Genomic DNA, 22388 nt, shown 5'->3' with positions numbered 1-22388 from the left:
ACGACGGCATCACGCCCTCCTCCAGGGGGCCGACGCTGCGCTCTGTCGCGCACGCGCACTACGCCCTCATGCCTTGCGCGAGGCGGCGGCTGTGCACCGCCATCTTGGCCGGTGGCGGTAAGAACACGCTGTATGCTAAGACCTGACGGCTATTGCTGCTTTGGCTACTGTACGTCCCATTGTAAGGGGACCGTTGTCTCCAGGTATGGGAGTTCGTGGGAGGGGTTTGGTGTTCGGCGGCAGGCTGCCACCTTAGGAAAACTATTAGGGACGCTCTCTGAGCGCCTGTTTTTAGGCCTCTATAGCGGGGACCATGGCGCGTGGCAACAGGCTCCAGCTGCACATCTGGGACTGCCGGAGCGTTCCTCGCGCTTCGGCTCAGCCACCCTGACCTCGAGGCTTCTATACTCCAAACACGGCCAGCGGCTACGAATGGTCCCAGAAGCCATAGCTTCTGCAGTCCATCCTTCACTGCTCCTTTCCTCCGCGCCCACCCTTCAGCTAACCCCTCTACGGAGGAAGACACCTTTAGAACTTACCGCACCCCCAGATCCCCTAAGCTTCCCCTCACAGTCAAATGGCTACCTTGGCATTTGGTTGTGAGAAATGGTTTTTTAATGATTGTGGAGTGAGTCTTGGCATCTTGCCGCCATGACGTGCAGTCCCAGACTTAAATGATGGGCAACCGTCGTTCTTCTTACAGCGACGTAGTCTCGGTTGGGACTGGGGTTAGCCCAAGTGAATTTCTGAGTTGAGTTCCTGACTTTAGGACTTTGGAGACGCACTTTGTAGCAGCCTGTCCTCTTCCCATTCGTGACTTAATCTCTTTTCTCGTTTATTACATCTTAGGCTTCTTGACATCAGGGATGGTATCTTTGTTCCAAAGGTCTTTAGATATCCTTTCTAGGCTTAAAAAATTGGAGGTACTTAGTATTTGTTGCGAATAAATGGTGATCAGAGCTGAATTTCTGCATCCCAAGAGCTACATAAGTATTTTCTCTTTTTTGATGGTAAAAATGGTAACTAAGGAATAGCTGTCAAACTGCTTTTATTGGTTTACCCTTTCTTCCATGGAACTGCTAACTAGGGAGTTCAGAATTAGGATAGCAACACTTGCATTGTAGCCAGTGGTCCTGACTGTGTCTGTCAGTTGATAATGTAGTCACTATAATCAAAAGCTTAAGTACTTTTGAACCAAAATGTGTTTGTTTTTTCTTTTCGTCTCATAGTTTAGCTCGCCTCTATAAACAAAACAACAAAGACAGAAATATGTTTCAGAAGAACATTTAGCAGTTGCAGAAAGGAGACCTATTAAAAATCAAAGCTATGTGACTTTCCCAACTTATGCTTTATAAGGCTAACTTCCAGTAAGCATAGGTCACAGTGTTTCATGTGATCTTAGACTGTAAGTATTTCCCACGTGTACCATCTTTTCACCCACCTAGAAGACAGATGCCAGAAACTGGTCAGTCAGCCTTCAAACCTGAAGTGTTTTCAGATCTTTTTATATTCCTAAAAGTTTTCCCTATAATGTTCCTCTTCAAGCTTCTTCCTGTTGGAAAGAAGGGAACTTACTCCTTTTCGATAATTCTTGGAAATAATATGGAAGTTGAACAAATTATGTTTACCTATGTAACCATTATCCAAAGAATCTATATTTCTTTTTCTTAAATGTAAAATAATTTGTTATTTTATTATGTAAATCAACTTTATTAGCCACCTCTAGTATGTTTCTCTTTCCCATAAATATTGTTTATTATAGACTTATTTTTTAACAATTTGAGAAGATAGTTTTAGTAGCTTCACAGAAATAAAGACCAGCATAAGTAATTTCATGGTGAAAGATTTATCTAATCTCTGGAAATACTTCACTTACCAAGTACTTTGTAGAAAAGCATTTTTTATTTGTATTGGGATGGATGGTGTCCAGTTCATTAACTTGTTTGCTAAAAGAGTCAATTTCCTAGAAACCAATTACATGGTTTGGTTTGGGGTTTTAACTAAGCTTTTGAGTTAAAGTAAAATCATTTAGTTTGTTTGTTTTTGTTCTTTAGTATAGCTTTGCTCACCTCTACCAAAACAAAGAACATTTACCCATTTGAAAGGAAGTAGCCTGGTAGTCTGTAAATGCTGAAAACATTCAGGTCTAAGAGGAAAGCCTATTTTTAGGGAGGAAGAGGGAATAGTGTAGAATAATATTGAGGAGCAAGATTGCTTCTGTCCCTCCAAGTCTAATCATATTAATTTCATGGCTGTGTAAGTTGTGGATCACAGAACGGATCAGCATAGTATCTCTGCAGATGGATAGTGTTGGCTTTCAGTTTCTTCTTTAGGTTTGGAGATAAGCTAGACTGTGAAGCCACTGTTAGAACTGAATCCCTTTAATCACATGAGAGAGTTAATGTCAATGCACTAAACCCAACATCATAAAAGATTGTAAACTTGGTCTGATCTTAATTCTCTATAGATGTTATATTCAAGACTTGGAAAGGTCTTTAAAACATAGTAAGTGTATATCCAGTATTGGTGTTACATAAAAACCTAGGCAGTAACATGATGCTAAGCTCTAATAAGTACCTTCCCCTTTCCATCAGTAGGAGTCATTATAGTCAGTTGGATAAGAAAATGAATTCATAATTTGTTTGGAGGACAAAAGAAGAAAAATCTTTAGAGAAAAGATGTGGCTGTGTTCATATATAGTGTTTTATTGATTTAAATTCATACAATGGTATCAGGATTAATTATTGAGGCCTTGTATATTTTTTTAACCTGTCATGTGTTTTCCATTCTTGTTGTTTTAATTTCCCTGATTATTTTTTTCCCAAAAGAGCTTTAGTTTATATGGCTTAATTTTAGCCAGAGATTTAATTGTATATATAAATTTTAGAAGAATTAAATTTTTTAATTTCTTTGATATTAACTATTTTTATTATAAAAACTGAGATGACATACTTTATTTGGTTAGGCCTTTGTGACCTAGTATCTTTGGGAATTTTTTGTGATATTTTAAATGCTACCTATTTTGTAATCTAACATCATTGTGTGAAATTTTGTTTTCCAAACTGAATAGATTGTTTTTCTGTTCTAATATTTTTTTTTAATTTTCCAAGTGAACATAGGAACCCCATATGATTATTTGGGTCCTCCTTTTATGCCCATAAATTATTTCTCTTCATTTTTCTTTAATAGAAGAGCTGGATATTCTTTGTTACAATTATGGCAGACAAGTTAACTCGAATTGCTATTGTCAACCATGACAAATGCAAACCTAAGAAATGTCGACAGGAGTGCAAAAAGAGTTGCCCTGTGGTTCGGATGGGTAAGTAGCTCTGTCGCTTCTACAGAAAGCAGCTGTGGAAGGGCACATGAGCTGGGAAGCTTTGGGGGGGGGGGTGGCAGACACTGTGTTAATCACTCTTGGTTTCTTTGAGCTACAAAAGTGAGAAATTTAGAATTCTAAACTTTTATTGGTTTTAAATGGTTTTTTTTTTTTTGAAAGAAATTATAGAACGTCATTGTTAAGATATTTGGAAAATGTCAAACCAAAGTTTATTGTAATCCTTGCTGTTGTATAGAATTCTATGAGTCACAGGAAAAGGATTGCCAGGATCTTTACATTAGATGTTGCTTCCATCTAGAAACCAAAAGATAAAAATAATTTTAAGTTTTATGACAGTCATTTTGTGGGGTATTGCTAGGTTTTCAGGAGTAAATCTAACAATTCAGGGGTGATGAGTTGTTGATTATCCCATGACTGCTGCCTTGTAGTAGTGATGTCTAGACTTACATGAATCACAAGACAGCTTGTAGGTTCTCTGTTGGTATCTCCCATGGTTTTCAGAAATTTAATTGTTGATGTCTCAAATACTGTGCTTAATTGTGACTGTGTACTAGAAAACCACATAGCTTTTTATGGTTTCATTTACTTCACTGAAATATTTTATTCCTGTATGTTGTGCCTTTCATTGCTAAGACATGCTTTCTTTTATGAGCCAGTATGAATGCAGAACTCCCACTGCATCCAAAGCACCAAAAACAAATTGAAGTTGGTCAACTTATGCATTATATTGTTTTGAGGTTTACCATTTTTTTTTACTGGTATTAGACAAAATATATTGGCCATTTGTTTACTGCCTGATAAGAATACATAATTAATAAACCTGAGTATTCAGTTCAGAAGCTGTCCCACCAAACTGATTTAAATCATCATTGAAACTTTTGTGTGAGACTTTGGAAGAGTCATTTTCTGAATGTCAATCTTAAAAGTATTCTGATAAAAGAAATTATTTTTCTTTACCAGGAAAATTATGCATAGAGGTTACACCCCAGAGCAAAATAGCATGGATTTCTGAAACTCTTTGTATTGGTTGCGGTATTTGTATTAAGGTGAGTGATATTTGTTTGTTGAGTCAAAAATAAAATGTAAAAATTTTAAGTACTTAAAAACTTTTTTTAAAAGACAAAAGTATAGGGCAGATAAATTAAAAATAAGTTTTAGAAAGCAGTATTCTTGTGACAATATTATTGCTATTTAAAATTAACAGAGCACTCTGGCCATCCTAGAACTCACTCTGTAAACCATGCTAGTCTAGAACTTAAAGATTTGTTTGACTCTGCCTCCCAAATGTACTACCACCCCTCACCTACTTTCTTACTTTATTTTATAATCTTAAGAGTATGTGCCTGTGTGTGTGCTCATGTTTCTGTATGCCTGTGCCACAGTGTACATGTGGAGATTGGAGGACAATATGCAGGTATCAGTTCTAGTTCTTTACGGTGTAAGTTCCAAGAATCAATCCCAGATTGTCAGATTTGGTGGCAAGCACCTTTATCTACTGTACAATCTTGGTGGTCCCCAAATCAAACATGCTTTATTTACTTACTTATTTTGGAGTTCTAGTGAACTTTAATGGTGGTTTGTAAGACGGTAGGATTTTCTAAGCCCCTCTTTTTCTTTTGAGAGCATCTAACAAAAACTGTTAGGGGAAATAGGTGTGTTGGGCTTTCGTTAGGGTTGGAACTCCATAGTAACTTCTGTCTTCTCTTGTTCCTGCTGAGGTGGGTAGCTTGGGATTCGTTATTCTTTGGCCATCACGTGGACTATGAGGTCCATCAAATTCAAAGTCATACCTGAAAATAAGCTTGGCAAAGTGGCTGTTGAGCCCAACGTCAGTCCCAGCCCAAAGAAGGAGTAGCCCTGCTGTTGCCATCACAAGAACAACCTGCCCTTGTTATAACCCAGAATAGATGTCCCTAGACCTCCCTCAAAAGTCTTCTTCACCGCTTTCTTCATACCATCATATTTGTCATTTTTCTCCAGGTAGCAGGTCAGATCTACTGTGGACACATCAGGAGTAGAACTGTGGAAGGGCATGTCAGTGACCTTCCTACTCAGTTCTCTGAGGACCTTGCCCACAGCCTTGGTGAAACATTTGCAAAGATGGTGTTCTAGGCAGTCTCATGTCCGTCATCACAGCCTCCCAAAGGCCATTTCTAGTCTAGGTGGCAATGATGGTATGGATTATAGTCCTGAGTTCTTCCGTGATACCAGAGTTGTCATGGATGATTGTAGCCATGGGAACTAAGCAGTTGGTGGTAAGGGAGAGATTACTGACAATCTTGAGGGAGTAATTCATCCTTAGTATAGTTAATGCCCTTCACCAACATAGGGGCATCAGCAGAGATGCCCCTTTTTGGCTCCACTCTTTGAGTGGGCTGCGGCCTTCTTCGTGAATTAATCAAGTACCATTGAAACCTCAGCACCAGCATCACCCTGTTGGTGTTGGTAGATCACACTCCAGGAAGGTGGAAGTGGCCTTCCTATCGATGAAAAGTTTCCCATTCCCAGCCTTGACTGCTGTGGGAAGCGCCATGGTTATAATCACGCTGGAACATTGGATAGCATGTAATTGAGTTCAGGGATGAGATCATTGATAGCAGCAACACCCATGTTGCATGTTGCCAGAGTTGAAAGCAAACATGCAATCCAGACACCCAATATGTCCAAATCTGTTCACCCCAACCTTCACCATCATGTTTCAGGGACAAGGCTGGCACTGCATAAGAAGGTGCATCTGTCTCTGGACCTGGGAGGAGCAGAGAGCCCAAAAGCACACCTTTACGAAGTTAATGGGTCAGTGAGATGTCCTGGAAGAAAAAGGCACTCGTTGAACAAGTCTGATTACCTGAGGTCAACCTAAGGGACCCACTTAACTGTAGAGAGAATCAACTCCACACATTTGTCCTCTGACATCCACACAATGTACCATGGCATGCACACATGAGAGCACACAGACAGACACACACTGTCTGCATAATGCACTGTCGTATGTGTGTACACACGTTCACCCACACTAATAATAATAAACTTTAAAACAAGTAATCATCATATATAGCTAGATATTTATAACTAGATTATTCCTCTGTATTGAGTTTTTCGTTGTACAAAAATGTTGTATCACATCTTTTCCAGAAATTTTTAGAGATAAAGTATAACTGGCATTATAGTTTTTTAAGTTTTTATTTTCATTTTGAGACAAGACTCTGTAGCTCCAGCTGGCCTGCAATGTGCCATATAGAATAGACTGGCCTGAATTCAGAGATCCATCTGTCTCTGCCTCCCAGGTGCTGGGGTTAAAACATGTACCCTTAGTCAGAGAATTCAGTAAATCTTCATTTCAAACTGAGAATATAAAAAAGAAAAACAATGTAATAAAACATTTAAACAGGTATACCATACCTGTCTCCAGTTTTAAATCTATCACTCTCAAGTGAAGTACAAATAAAATATCTTAAATTTAATCTAAAAAATGTTTAATATATCTCATATATGTATCTATTGTATTTATCCCAATTTTAAACATCTTGAATTTTGTTACAATGAATAATTGCCTTTTGATTTATAAGTCATAAATTTCCAATATTAGCTTATAAAAGAGATTTAGCGACTGATAAGTTCTTAGAGATTTTTGTTTATAGGTAGTAGAAAAGGGAACCAGAGCTTGGAAACTTTCCTGTAGACCGTTCATATAAGCCAAGGGTGTTTTATATTTGTTTTTGAAATCTTATTCAAGTATCCAGAAAAGTTACATGGATCCTGGAAATAGTTTTTCCTATTTTGAAAAGCATAGGCAGGAAATATTACTTCTGGCAAATACTGACTAATCATGTGTGCCTACCTGTTTGCTAGGTTTAGGAATCTCCTATAAACATTACATTATCATCTGTTCTTTTTGATGCTGTGAGAAAAGTAATATTTCAAAGTCTTCTTAGATGTGCTTCTGAATGCCTAAAACACTAACTAAATAAACTCTTGGTGATGGGAGAGAAGGGTAATATATGCATCCTGAACACTGAGTAATCCACATTATTTATAAATGATGTGGACTTCTTTTCCAAGTCACAAGAGTTTGGAATCACCTGTAGCCTGCATTGATGAAGAGGGGAGTAGAAAGAGTTTTAAGAATTTAGTGGTATGGCTAGGGGGCAGAAGTTATCAGAAAACAAAACTGCTTTTCTTTAATTTGTTATATCATCAGTTTGAAATGAAGATTCACTAAATTCTCTCTGAATCAGTTCCTTCAGCACACTGGATACTTGCACTGAATAGAGCTGGAATATGACCTGGTCACTTCTGGCTGTCTACCATTGTCTATTCTAGAGAAACACTTTTCTATCCACATTACTGTTGCCCTTTTTCTTCAGTGTGCATGTGTGCATGAGTAGGTATGTGTGGAGGCCAGAGGTCACAAGCTAGGTGTCTTTCGTGGTTTCATACGTTCATTCTTTTGTTTGTTGAGATAGGGTTTCTCTGTGTACCCTTGACTGTCTTGGAGCTCAGTCTGTAGATCATGCTGGCCTCGAACTTGTAGAACTCTGTCTTGGCCTCCCAAGTGCTGGAACTAAAGATGCTCAGTTCTTTTCTTTACTCTTTTCTCTACTCTTTTTTTTTTTTTTAAAGAGAGGGTCTCTCACTAAACCAAAACCTCACTAGTCTTGCTAGATTGACTGCCCAGCAAGCCCCATGGATCCTTCTGTTTTTTACCTCGAGCTCTGAGATTTTGGGAACACACTGCCACACCTGGCTGTTTGCATGAGTGCCGGGGATCTGTGGAAACTGTGAAATACACCTGAGCCTGGACCTTCACGCTCCCACCGTTCTTAGTGACATCCTTACACTTACTTGGCCATTCTGTTCTGTGGACATTTATCTGATAGTCAGATTCGTTGAATACGTTCTGTTGATGTTTTGATCCAATATATAGGCTCTTTATTAGCAGGATAGATAATAATCCTCTTCCCCAAATGATACAATCAAGATACCTTAAAAGACTGTCTATAGGAAAGAAGCAAACAATGACAGGAGTGATTTAAGGGAAAGAAAACATCCGTTCTGGACAGACTGTGGAAACTGTTGAGCAGTGTCTAGGTTGTACCAGTCATGAATATTAAATTTGTCTGTACAGCTAGAATCTTCAAGGAACTTGACTTCTATTTTTAAGTAAATTTCTCATGTTTGTAAAACTCATTCTTGAAAGATTTCAATAATATTAATTTACTTATAAATTAATATGTGACTATTTTAAATTACAGAAATGTCCCTTTGGAGCCTTATCAATTGTCAATTTGCCAAGCAACTTGGAAAAAGAAACAACGCATCGCTATTGTGCCAATGCCTTCAAGCTTCATAGGTAAGTTCCTCTTTACTTCAATCAAGGATAAAATTCCCTTAAGAGTCTTCAGAAAATGGAAGAAAAGTAATAGAATATTATAAAATGCAGGGTTAACTTATATGTCAGCAGCTGCCAGGCATGGTAGTGGATGTCTTTAATCCCGACACTCGAGGCAGAGGCATCTCTGAGTTTAAGGCCAGCCTAGGCTACATAGTGAGATCCTGTCTCAAAACAAACAAGCAAAAATGTCAGCAGTTCATTCTGGCTAATATTAAATTTAATTTCTGAGGGACTTTAAAGCAACTATAAATACCCAGTTGAATTATGTTGTGAAGATACAAAAACTAGGTGTCTGGAAGGTTAAAACAACTTAAATTATTCTAAAATATGATCACAGTTGGTTCCTAGTACTCATACCCCAAATAATCTTTAAAGAAAGTTGCTTTGTTATTAATTATCTACTGACTTCATGCCCCATAGAAAATGCTGTTCTGATTTGGACCTCATTAAATTACTAGGTCTTTTTGGCTTGCCTTGGCTGTCCTGGAACTTACTGCATATAGATCAGGCTGGCCTTGAACTCAGAGATCCTTCTGTCTCTGCCTTTTGAGTGCTGGGATTAATGGTGTGCACAGCCCAGCCTCACTGCTCACTTTTATCTGCTGAATATTAATATATTGATTCAGAAAGTATAGGTTTTATAAATAAAAATGTATTTTCACCCTGCCAGCTCCTAAGGAGCTAACAGCAACAGGAGATTGGAGGGAAATGACAATGTGGGACTGTACCTGCTGTGAAATTTTTACCAAAACATTGAGTATGTTAAATCTGAGCCTTAACTGTAAAGGAAAATGTTGTTTTTGATAAAGAACTGGATACTTAAAGTTTGGAGTTTTATTCATTATGGATACATTTCTAACAATTAGTTTCTCTTGGTTTGTTTTCTCTCCACTAATACCCACTAATGCTTAACGTATATTTCTTAGCTTATTAATGGCATACAAATGCTTCAAAATATACCATTTGTTGTGTACCTTTTCTATCTAACACAGAGTTGTTTTGGTTTGTTTTGTCTTCCTGTATTGTAACAGGTTGCCTATCCCTCGTCCAGGTGAAGTTTTGGGATTAGTTGGAACTAATGGTATTGGAAAATCAACTGCACTAAAAATTTTAGCGGGAAAGCAAAAGCCAAACCTTGGAAAGTATGATGTATGTATTAAAGATTATAGAAATTAATAGGTCAGGTCTTTATGAATTTTTTATGAGAGTGATGTGCATTAGTTTTTTCAGTGTTCTTCAAGTTAATTTGTGGAGTTCAATTCAAAGGTGTTCTGTGTCCCAAGTTTGCTTTGGTTTAGTTTTGTTTCTTAAAATGTGCTGTTACTATGTAGCTTCAGAGGACCCTAAATTCAGCCTCCCAATACTGAATTTACACTGCCATGTACTGATGTCATTCTTCGTGTGTGTGTGTGTGTGTGTGTGTGTGTGAAGCCTCAAGTTTCATTCTTGCTAAATTAAGATGTTAGTTAGTGTTGCTTATCTGAAAATTCATAATTTTCTTAAACTTTTGAATTGGTATACCTTGATATGACATTAAGTATGCTTCCAATCTTAAAGTAGAAGTCCTCTATTTAGATATGTTTAATTTTATTCAAGATCTGTTCACTTTGTATTTTTATCTTAAACTCACATAACTATTGTATTTCTAGGATCCACCTGATTGGCAAGAGATTTTGACTTATTTCCGTGGATCTGAATTACAAAATTACTTCACTAAGATTCTAGAAGATGACTTAAAAGCCATTATCAAACCTCAATATGTAGACCAAATTCCCAAGGCTGCAAAGGTTAGTCTGTTTATAGATTGAAGTTAAAGATTGTAGATTATTGATAGGAGGATAAAAGTTCTATCAAAATAGACTTATTTTACATTGTGACATTTTTTGAAAGGAAGATAGTGATATTTTTCTATTATGACAGGGGACAGTGGGCTCTATTCTGGACCGAAAAGATGAGACAAAGACACAGGCAATCGTCTGTCAGCAGCTCGGTAAGTACTTGAGTACGTGCTTCTAATAAATGTGTTTGGTCATAATCCCCTTGGTGTGTTACGGGTTTCCAAATTCATGGGGATAATAATACTACATTGTTTTAAACTGGAATATCATTCAGACCCAGAGTCATGACATTGCAGTGTGTGCATTCTGCCCTGAAGAGGTGAAATGGGATTTATAACATTGAACACAATGCTTCTGATTATTCTTTGTAGATTTAACTCACCTTAAAGAACGAAATGTCGAAGATCTTTCAGGAGGAGAGTTGCAGAGATTTGCTTGTGCTGTCGTTTGCATACAGAAAGCTGATATGTAGGTCACTTTACACTTTTTGTGTGTCTCAGTCTTTGTGAGTTTGTATTTTGATGCTGCTAATTCAGCAGTAATCTTGAAAGGAATAATTAGGAGAGACATTTAAGGGTTTGACTTTGAGGTGATATGTTAAGCAGTTGTATTTCTATGACCCACTTTCCCTATAATCAGTCCTTTGCTTCTGTGATTAGTAATTTATGTCTTAAAAAAAAAAAAACTAAAGCTCTCTCCAGTCGAGGTTAGTAAGCTTTTTAAATATCCCAAGTAAAAGATGTCTTTAGACGAGTCAGTCAGAAGGACATGCTCTGTGAAGGAGAAATGGAATTAATAAGGCTGGTCTTCTTCCTGCTTCCTAATATTTTCTCCTGTCAGATATTTATTATGCCCATATTTTTCTGTGTTGCTGCTCTGGTATATAATCAAGCCCTGTCTTCACTACCAAGTATTCTCTGACATTCTGTGCCTGAGAAACATCTGCTTTAAAGCCTTCGGACTTGAGCCTATTAAGACAATGGCTCTTTGGGGTCAGCAAGATGGCTCAGCTGAAACCTGCCACCAAAACCTACCACCTGATTTGAATTTCCTAGACCCACAAGGTAGAAAGAGAACCAACAGTCAAGTTTTCCTTCAACCTCCACATGCAGGCAGTGGCACCCCTCAACACACACAGTAAACGCTATTTAAGAGCAGAAAGAAAAGGGCTCTTCAAAGTAATTCAGACTCTTATCAGAACATTTTTCAAAAGAAAGAACCATTAATTAATAGGTCAGTCCAATCTTCAAAAGCTCAAATTTGTAGGTATATATTTCTGCTTCTTGTTCTGACAGAACCATTACAAGTAGCCCTCCTTCGTTGGTATATGAAAATTTTCATTCTGCTAAACCAGAAACCATTATTTTGCTACTTAAAAAGGATACAGTGTAGTTATGTTACTCAAACTTGATTTTTTTTTCTTAGTTTTATGTTTGATGAACCTTCCAGTTACCTTGATGTCAAGCAACGTTTAAAGGCTGCCATTACTATCCGATCTCTAATAAATCCAGATAGGTAAGCATCAATCCAGTGTATTTCTATTCTCTTCTGTTGAGGAAATTTTATAGATGTATTAATATTAAACATATTCTTGGTTTTCATATTGATCATTTATAGTAACCACCAGAGTTTATCTTCCTTAGAACAAAGGTTCTTAGTGCAAGATTCATGATTGTCACCTCCTTTTCTATGGGAAGTACTTTTTGGACATGAGTGCTCTGGAGTCCTGTGCAAATATTGTGTGTGATCTTGGGAGAAACAGCTTTTGTTTTTACTAGATCTTCAAAAGTAAATCTCAGCTCTATATAAACACACAACACATACTTAAAAATATAATCACCATAAAGATGGTGGTATTTACAATCTCACTGAACAAAAAAAAAAAAAAAAGACTTCTTAACAACTTGTATGATGCATTCACAAAACCATTTGTTGAATACAGTACTTTGTAATTTCCAAAGTTTCTTCATTCATCATTGCCCTAATGCTTTTGGTAACTTTATTGGGTCTAGAGTTCATATTTTATTGGGGCTTTAGAGAGAATTCACATTTTGCAATTGAAGGAGTATATAAAAAAGCTTGCTACTTAATGTTGCAGTCTCACACAAGAACACCAAGCTATACAACCATAAGGTGTATATATAGAAACCCATACAGGCTTGGTGATTGCTGATTCAGGCTCTGTAAACCCCCTACGGGCCCTGATTAGTTGATTCTGTGGGCTGTGTTTTGCTGATGTTTTAGGCCCCTCTGGCTCCTAAAATGATTCCTCTCCTCCTCCTGTGGGATTCTCCTGGCTCTGCCTAGCGATTGGTTGAGTCTCTGTATCTACCCCCATCAGTTGCTAGATGAAGCTGCTCTGATGACAGTTATGCTAGGTTCCATTCCATAAATATAGCAGAATATCATTAGGAATCATTTTGTTGATTTCCTTCTCGTTTTTTTCCGCTAATTCTATTTGGTTCTATCCTGGGTCTCTGGGTTGTCCTGCATCTTTCCTGGCCATCCATTCAATGTCAGACATGGGCTGCCTCACAGGATATGTGTCTCAACATGGATCAGTCATTGGTTGGCCACTCCCACAACTGCTGTGCCACCAATACCCCAGCACATCTTGCAGGCAGGACAGAAATGTAGTCAGAAGGTTTTGTGGCTGAGTTGATGTCCAGGTCCTACTACTAGGAGCCTTGGCTGGTTTGGGCTCTGTATCTGCCATTACCAGGAGACTTCCCTAGGGGAGTTTCCACTACACTAGGTTTCTATTATCACCTCCCCCAAAATGCCCCCCCAATTGAGGTTCTCTCACCCAGTACTCTCCCTTCATCCTCCCCTCACCCGTCTGATCCTTCCTGCTTATATCCCCACCTGCCCCCAGTACTCCTGCAATATCTATTCTATTTCCCCTTCCCAGGGAGATCCAAGTGTCCCACTTTGAGCAGTCCTTGTTAGTTTCTCTAGATCTGTGTATTGTAACATGATTATCCTTTACTTTGCCAGTTAATATCCACTTACAGGTGAGCACAACCATGTTTGTCTTTCTCGGTCTCGGTACTTTACTAGTTCTGTCTGTGTGCTGGCAAATCTTTTGATGTCATTGTTTTTAACAGCTGAGAAATATTTCATTGTGTAAATTACCACATTTTCTTCATCCATTCTTCAGTTGAGAGATGTCTACATTGTTTACGGTTTCTTGCTATTATGAGAAAAAGTGCATATAAATAAACAGTAAAATACATGAAATTTTAAAACTCTCGAAAATCTGAAGAAATTTTGTGAGAGTGATTATTCTGTTTATACAAATAAACAGAACTCTATACAGGAAGCTGAGGCTTTAAGGTAGTTTTGGAGATAGTGTAAAATATAAAATAGGTGAAGGGGGAGTAGTCTGCATGAAAGCTTCATCGATGCAATATTTGATAGTTTCTGTTCTAGCAATAGGTTTTTAAGTCATCTTACTCAAATCTATCCTGAGGAAAACATTTTAAATAGGAACATCAATAATTAATCTTACATAAGAAAATGTTTTATGACTTTATTATATTTCTATACTTTTTAAAATTCTATTTTCTAAGACTTCTTACCACTATAGTAGAAAAATAAATTTTAAGAGTCTTAGCTAATGATGTTAATGGTAATTTAAAAATAAAATCTGTCTTACTTTCCAGATACATCATTGTGGTGGAGCACGATCTGAGTGTGCTAGACTATCTCTCTGACTTCATCTGCTGTCTCTATGGCGTCCCGAGTGCCTACGGTGTTGTCACTATGCCTTTTAGTGTAAGAGAAGGTAAGCTGAAGACCTGTCCACGACGCTGTGCTTTCCCTCTGAGTCGCACTACGCATTGAGGAAAACATGGGTAGTGTATTATAAGGCTGTGCACGGTTACAGAAAAGTAATTTTTTTCTGAGAACTTTTGCTGGAGGAAGAGAAAGCACTTCCCGAGGGTCTGTCATCATGCATCTGGATGCTCTGACCTCCTGCTTCCCCTTCAACCATTATTAAGCCATGTGTCTGTCTGTGTACACATATTTCTTTATGTATATAGATGTATATGTGCATGCAAGTTCTTTGAACTGTACATATAGGTGGCTATCATTAGTACTACTTTCAAGGTAACAGGTTAGCTAGCACAAAAGGAATGCAGAGACCACATCACATCAGGCTTAGACATGAGCACTTTTACCCACTGAGTCATCTTTTTACCCCAAAATGACAATTTTAGTATAAGGATGTCCTGTTTGCCACACATATATAAACTTAAAATGAATCTTACACCGGATGAACATAGTTATTTTGGTTTTGGTAGTAGAAAATGTCTTTTTCTGAGGCAATGGCTCACACTGTAAACCATGCTAGTCTCACAGTCTAGCACTTTCTAACTGTTGGATTATAAGCACCAGCCACTGTGTTCAGCCTGATTTCATTCTTGAAACACACTAAAATGTTAATTTTTGCATATATGCATGATTAATATTAACAAATGTATAAAGTATATATGTGTTCCCAAAATTTAGTCAATCATCATTTTAGATTTATTTATATTTTCTAATCTGATGGTAATTTTTTCTCAACAGGCATAAATATATTTTTGGATGGCTATGTCCCAACAGAGAACTTGAGGTTCAGGGATGCGTCACTTGTTTTTAAGGTAGCTGAGACAGCAAATGAAGAAGAAGTTAAAAAGATGTGCATGTATAAATATCCCGGGATGAAGAAAAAAATGGGAGAATTTGAGCTAGCAATTGTAGCTGGAGAGTTTACTGACTCAGAAATCATGGTGATGCTGGGGGAAAATGGTAAGTCCTGAATTTGCGAAGGTGAAATTTCGTTGGGTCTGTCATTATCTCTGTTCATGGGGAACTGACTGAAGGCTGGCGCCTGAGTTTGAATCCTTACTAATGTAGTCTCGCTGTTGTTGAAACAGATTAATACTAAAAATGTGCAGCTTCTACTCGGCTGATTTTCTGTGAGCGAATGAGCAGTCAGTCATTCTGCAGGACTGAAAGTAGACAGGCAGTGCTGGCTTTCTTATCTGAAATTCAGAGCACTCTGTCTACCTTCATTGGTTCCAGGACAGCCAACGCCAGAGACTACAAAACCTTTTGATTTATTTGTACAAGCTGTGAATAGGCACATAAAATAGCCTATGGTACCCTTAACAAACTGTGATAACTGGTATTCCTCCTGAGTTTAGGCTAGCATTTGACGGGTAAGAGAAAATTGTTTCTCTCTTATTTGTCATATAGCATCTTCAAGACAAATTTGATTATAACAAGAAAGAATATTTGGAATGTGAAGGTTAACCTTGTTTTATTGTATTATCAGGTACAGGTAAAACCACATTTATCAGAATGCTTGCTGGAAGGCTTAAACCAGACGAAGGAGGTACTGTTATAAACATTGCCTTTTACTCTATCCCAAAGAGTAAACGTAAAAGGTTTGGGCAGTTTTTGTGTCATGTGTAATTGTGTTTTTTTGCAGGAGAAGTACCAGTTCTAAATGTCAGTTACAAGCCACAGAAAATCAGTCCCAAATCAACAGTGAGTCATTATTTTAATTTGACTATTTAAATGTATACTTGTATATGTATGTGTACACCTTTAGTCTTTTGCTCTAAGGGAGAGGCTAGGGCATACTCTACTCAGTCATAGAGTACAGAGTTTAATCTACCTGAGATTCTCAGTCCACCTGCTGTACTGCCCAAGTGCTGGAGCTATGGGTATATGACACCACATCTACTATAAAATCAGGTTTTTTTTTTTTTTTAACAACCTTAATGTGAGGCTTTAACAAAAAGCAAACATTCTTCTAATAAAGATATACAGATGACTCATAACGACATGGAAAGATGTTTGGCATTGTTAGCTGTTGGAAATGCAGATCAAACCTGGTGAATACCACCTTAGAAGCTCTAGGAGAACTTCAACTCCAGAAGACAGGCACAAGTGATGGTGATAGTTCTACTCATCAGCATAGACCTAAGCAGTGCACACATGAGCCCCAGAATCAGAACCAAAAACCCTAGTGTCGGCCAGCTGATGAATGACGTTATTCCGCACTAGGGAAATTAAATGCTGCTAAATAGTTTTAAGTATAAAACTTAAGGCCATCATACTGAACAATAATGTCCTTTGATTTCTGAAAGTATTATATTGAACTTCTTACTCACTGTATGTTCAACATCACAACACTGACCCTGGTAACATTTCAAACAGTTTACCTTCATTAGCATTTTTTGAAATGTATCAAGCTCTCACACTTGGCTCTGATGTATACAGCAAGTAAAAAAAGCCATTTTAGGATTCAATTAAGAATAAGATGGTGTGTATTGTGTGTTATAACCTACAGATTTTTTAACATTTTTAAACCAACTTTGACAATTATTCCCCTGAAACATTCACTCTGCTTTTCAATCTTGATTAATTTACTTATGTACATGACTGTGGGGCAATCATGCAGTGTAAACCATTGAAGCCTCAGAATGAGCGAGGTGGTGAATAGGCATCAAAACCAAATGATACAGACCAGCCATTAAGTCCAGCGCTCAGAAGTAGAGGTACCCTAATTGGCTATGGAGTGAGACCCTGTCTAAGACAAAATAGAATTGGTATAGATCGGTCACAAATTGAATTTGTTTTTGTCTGAAGTTTAATACTAATATTCATAAACAGAAAAATTCTTTCCTGGTAATTTATCATTTACCTTCTTTTTTTCTTTAAAACTAGGGAAGTGTTCGCCAGTTACTGCATGAAAAGATCAGAGATGCTTACACTCATCCACAGTTTGTGACTGATGTCATGAAGCCCCTACAGATTGAGAACATCATTGACCAAGAGGTACCATATCGTTACCCATGTGCATTGTACACATCATTGTTTTAGACTTTGGATGTCTTTACAAGTTTTCTGAACTTCTCCAATTAGGTACAGACGTTGTCTGGTGGTGAACTTCAGCGAGTGGCTTTAGCTCTTTGTTTGGGCAAACCTGCTGACGTCTACTTAATTGATGAACCATCTGCATATTTGGATTCTGAGCAAAGATTAATGGCAGCTCGGGTCGTCAAACGGTAAATGTCATTCTTGTAGAATATCATTTTGTGTGTGGAGACATAAAAATCTATTTGTGACTTAAAAGCTATGATAGATTTGCAAATTGTTGTGTTCTAGTTTCATTCTCCATGCAAAGAAGACAGCTTTTGTTGTAGAACATGACTTCATCATGGCCACCTACCTAGCAGATCGTGTCATCGTTTTTGATGGTGTTCCATCTAAGAACACAGTTGCAAACAGGTAAAAATGCATTTTAAAATGTTCAGAAGTAAAATTTAAGTTCTAACAATTGGGAAATTATCACATTCTAAATTTCCAGTAAGGTCATAAACACTGAAGTCCTATTGTTTTCTTTGAAGTAGGTAGCTGCTAAGTCAGTTTCTTATTCTGTGACACCACCACTCTCCCAAGTTACTTATGAACAATACTGTATAGGGCCTTACAGTACTTTTCAGGCCAGTATACTTGACCCAGGTAAATAATCTTTCAAATTTCTTGCCTTTTCTTTCAGCATAAATTTGTCCACTTGATTATTTGTAATTCCTTAGATACTTAATTTTTTGTGTAGAATAAAATCCAAAAAATTTCATGACTTGCCCAACAACACTGTAGTTGGAGTAGATGCCAGGACACTGACCCACAACAGTTTAAGTGTAGTGTTTTACCTTTTATTGTTCTGCCTGAATCTGTTGTACTGTAGGGATTCAGGTTTGTCTATGAGACATTTTACCACTAGTACTAAACCTACATTGAGTAATATAAAATCACCAATATACAAACACATTTTGGGCCCATAAATGTATTTCATTTGATCCTCACACAAAACTTTTAGATGTAGGGTTTAAAGTTGCTATTTGAATAATCCTTTCAAGAAGTACCAGCCAGGCATGTTAAATACCTTTAATCACAGCATAAGACGCAGAGCCAGGCAGATTTCAGGGCCTAGTGTGTTCCAGGATAGTCAGATCTGTATAGTAAGACCCTGTCTCAAAAACACAGTGCCATACATGCCAAAATGTCTTTGTTTTCATGTTAAATTCTACCATCAATTATTGGGAATATGTGCATTTCAGAAAATTTCTCAGGTACGTAAACTGTGTCTCACTAATGATCTTTTGTGCTTGCAGAAGACTTTAAAATGTTTCATATTTTTTGTTATTATTTAGCCAATTTAAAATTTAATTTTGGAGTGCTGGGGAAAGATGGCTCAAATGATTAATACCACTGGATGCTCTTCCATAGAACACAGGTTCATTTCCAGCACCTACATGATGGCTCACAACTCTCTGTACCTTTCATAAGTCAAAAAAAAAAAAAAAAAAAAAAAAAAAAAATGAGCTTAGCTATAAAAGATGAAAGCATAAAAAGGCTTTAATGGAAACTTTTAAGGCAGTTACTCAGTGCACAATGCTTTCCTAACGTGGTGCAGGCCCCTGCTTTCTATCTGCTGCTCTGCAAAAATCATCAACATTCTGTCTTCATGTTTTCTTTAACATCAGAAATACAGATCATACTGAGTTTGTTTTGTACAGAAATGTGGTCAGTCAGATAATGTGGTGTAATGTTAGCATTGGTGCTAGGCTGAGGGAGAGGCAGTGGTGATCCTTAAACAAAATTTAACGAAAACTTCATTTTCCCCTTAGTCCTCAGACTCTTCTGGCTGGCATGAACAAATTTTTGTCTCAGCTCGAAATTACATTCAGAAGAGACCCCAACAACTACAGACCACGAATAAATAAGCTCAATTCAATCAAGGTATGTAGATAATATACTTCTTTTCTTAAAAATCTATACTATATCATACTGACTCATAGGATTGGGTTTTCCCTCTTTTACAGTTTGCAGTCTTGCTACAAGGCAACAACTGTAACTTATCTGGTGTTTTTAATTCTGTGCCATTCAAAACTGCCTTGAAATCTCGCACATGTGGTAGCACACTCCATTAGCTCAAGCACAAGGAAGGCAGAGGCAGGCAGATCTGTGAGTTCAAAGACAGCCAGGGCTACCCAGTGGGACCTTGTGTCTAAAAGAATAAAACATTTTGGGCTGGAGAGATGGGTCAGTGGTCCTAAGTTCAAATCCCAGCAACCACAGGTGGCTCACAACCATCTATAATGGGATCCAGTGCCTTCTTCCGGTGTGTCTGAAGACAAATACAGTGTACTCATGTGAAATAAGTAAATCAAAATAAATAAATAAAAAGGACAGAAAGATGCTTAAAATAAAAATGAATGAAACTTCTTAGAGAAACTTTACTATGTGCCCTTGAAAGTAGATTTTAAGATAGGGTTAAAATAAACTTTCTCCTTTGTTTACTGAGCCACTTGTCCTTACTGGGTCATTTGAGACCCATGGCACTAAAGAGAGCTAGCTGCTGAGGTGAGTAACTCACCATATTGTAAGTATGTTTTATATAATAAACTGTTTTCAAGTTGACAATATGCTGCCTTTTGTACCAGGAGCTTAAAGATGGGATTCATGTTTCCCCAAGAACACTGCAGTCCTACAGAGAGCTGAGCTGCCACAAGGTGCTCTTGCAGAGCAGCACTGCCTAGAAGACAAGTGCTCACTCTGTCACTTTTCTCTTTTTATAGGACGTGGAGCAAAAGAAGAGTGGAAACTACTTTTTCTTGGATGATTAGATGGAGTCTGAACTTATCAATAAGCCATTTACTTACTGGGATTTTTATCATATAAAACTTTAATCAGGTTTTATGGCCCCACATACTCTGGAGCTTGAAGGATGATTTTCTTAATGTGACATCGAAAGCCAGTTGTCTTGTAAATTGTTCTTAAGATTAAATCTGTGCATACTACACTAACATGGAGACATTTCAGATATCAGTTGCCTCCAGATTTTCACGATCTGCGGGGAGATTTTCAGTCGTATATTATATTCATGTACCGCATGCTTCCTGGTGTTGCCCATCTTTAAAATCTTGGATAAAATCTGTACTTACCTGTATAATGGAACTGCCCTCTTCTAAAAGCCAGCCCCAGACTGACTGCTACAGTCTGACACATGAGCATCAGGGCTATATTGGCTACTTTGTTCAGTCTGTGCACTGTATTTTCTATCAGTGTGTGCTTCTAAAGAACAGTGTCTACTACAAACACCATTGTTGGAAGATATTTATGACCAACTTATGCATTGTTTTTCATGGTTTTTTGGTGCTTCTGAACATCTGTCAAAAATTATTTCAGTACCCTAATTTAACTCTTCTTTTTTTAGTTCTTACATAAGATCTATCTATCCACAGTAATGTTACTTTTATAAATATATATAATCACGATCAAAATTAGGGAGGAGGCATTTCTGAAGATTATTTGCTTCCTGTAAAACTATAGGCTTGGGCTGAGGAGATGGTTCAGTCAGTACAGTGCAAGCTGCACACTCATGAGGACATACTTGAGACGGAGGAGGAATACTGGGCTGGGAAGTGAAGTCAAGCAGATCCATAAAGTTCACTGGCCAGCCAGCCCAACACAATCAACCAGTGCCATGTTCAATAGAAGGTCCCTTCTCAAAAAACTAAGTTGACAAGACACCTTCTATCAAACCTCTGGCCCTACACACTGATGTATACACACACACACACACACACACACACACACAAAAACCCTACAGATACAGTCTTTATAGTTGGTGCCTACGTATCTGGATTTTTAGGGTTTCGGCTTTAGTTTTATTTTGAGACAGTGTGTCCTATACCTCAAGCTGGCCACAAATTAGGTATCCAACCTTGAATTTCTTAGCCCACTACCTAGGTTTGGATTACACAGTGCTGAGGATCAAACCCAGGACCTTGTGTGTGTTAGGCAAGCACTCTCACAACTGACCTACATCCCTAACCCTACATATTTATAGACCTCAGATTCTTCTGTTGAACAACCAAGGATAACCTTAAACAACTTCTGTGGGGGGGGGGGGGGGGGTAACAGTACAAAGTATCCATTGCTGCAGTGCATACTCATCTTACATGCCAAACTGGAATTATAAGGCATGTTGGATTACAATGAACAGGGCAAGCAGAACAAGATTATAAATTATTTGCTTATCTTGATTAATTTGGAAACAATGAAAGTGTGACTACAACCCATTAGGCCTTCTAAAAATGAATTTATATAATCCATAAATACATATCTGTTATAAGAGAATATAAGTATGCAGAAGTATATGGAATAAAAACTCCCATCAGTTTCTGAGCTTATCAGTGTGATCATTCTTTGCTATGCACTTAATCTTGGTATAGGATTATACTGAAATAGTTTACGTGTTAAGGAGGAGTAGCTTAAATTTGTGAATAGCACAAAGTTCATCCATTGCTAATGCCAATGTGAGTTTATTTCGTGCAAATGAAATTTGAAACTATAAGATGCTAACTTTTTTGGTTTGAGACAGGGTTTCTTTGTGTAGCATTGGCTGTCCTGGAACTACCTCTGTAGACCAGGCTGATCTTAGAGATCCACCTGCCTCTGTCTCCTGAGTGTTGGGATAGAAGGCACATGCCACTACTGTCGAGCCAGATACTAAAACTTTTTACATAGCAACAGCAAGGCCTAACAAGAGTTTGTCTGTAGTACTAATACAAACTAAATCAGTGCCACTACATTGAGTTTGGCTATCAAAAAAAAAAAAAAAAAGCTAAAGCCTGAAATACTGGAAAAAAGCAAGTTGCAGCACAGTTGGCTTTATGTGGAGACGCTAAAATTAAATATTAAAGACTGACCAAGCAAGATGAAGTACAGGAAGAACATATTTTTATTT

The 22388-nt window shown here is 37.7% G+C and overlaps 1 protein-coding gene across 2 annotated transcripts; it reads left to right on the top strand.

Annotated features, from left to right (window-relative positions):
- Positions 1-71: 71 nt before the first annotated feature.
- ABCE1 (ATP binding cassette subfamily E member 1) lies at positions 72-21534 on the top strand. 2 transcript variants are annotated; one of them, XM_080937306.1, is made up of 18 exons: positions 72-203; positions 3190-3319; positions 4301-4386; positions 8593-8690; positions 9764-9881; positions 10382-10519; positions 10653-10722; positions 10942-11038; positions 11996-12085; positions 14236-14357; positions 15146-15367; positions 15897-15956; positions 16053-16111; positions 17297-17407; positions 17495-17637; positions 17738-17860; positions 19264-19375; positions 20215-21534. In XM_080937306.1, the coding sequence occupies exons 2-18, from the start codon at positions 3217-3219 to the stop codon at positions 20260-20262; spliced, it is 1800 nt and encodes a 599-aa protein (XP_080793432.1). In that variant the 5' UTR covers positions 72-203; positions 3190-3216; the 3' UTR covers positions 20263-21534. The 2 variants fall into 2 exon arrangements, with proteins under 2 accessions (XP_080793432.1, XP_080793433.1); XM_080937307.1 differs by having other exon boundaries at positions 83-169.
- The last annotated feature ends 854 nt before the right edge of the window (positions 21535-22388 follow it).

This window comes from Micromys minutus (genome assembly GCF_963924665.1).
Source record: "Micromys minutus genome assembly, chromosome: 24".
Taxonomy (NCBI): domain Eukaryota; kingdom Metazoa; phylum Chordata; class Mammalia; order Rodentia; family Muridae; genus Micromys; species Micromys minutus.
This window is presented reverse-complemented; position numbering and strand designations above follow the sequence as displayed.

What these genes read in the sequence shown, in the direction of transcription:
- ABCE1 (XM_080937306.1), top strand. Translation starts at nt 3,217, where the DNA reads ATGGCAGACAAGTTAACTCGAATTGCTATTGTCAACCATGACAAATGC. An exon ending in TTGCCCTGTGGTTCGGATGG is followed by an intron (nt 3,320 to 4,300) that starts GTAAGTAGCTCT and finishes TTTCTTTACCAG; the next exon opens with GAAAATTATGCATAGAGGTT. An exon ending in GCCTTTTAGTGTAAGAGAAG is followed by an intron (nt 14,358 to 15,145) that starts GTAAGCTGAAGA and finishes TTTTCTCAACAG; the next exon opens with GCATAAATATATTTTTGGAT.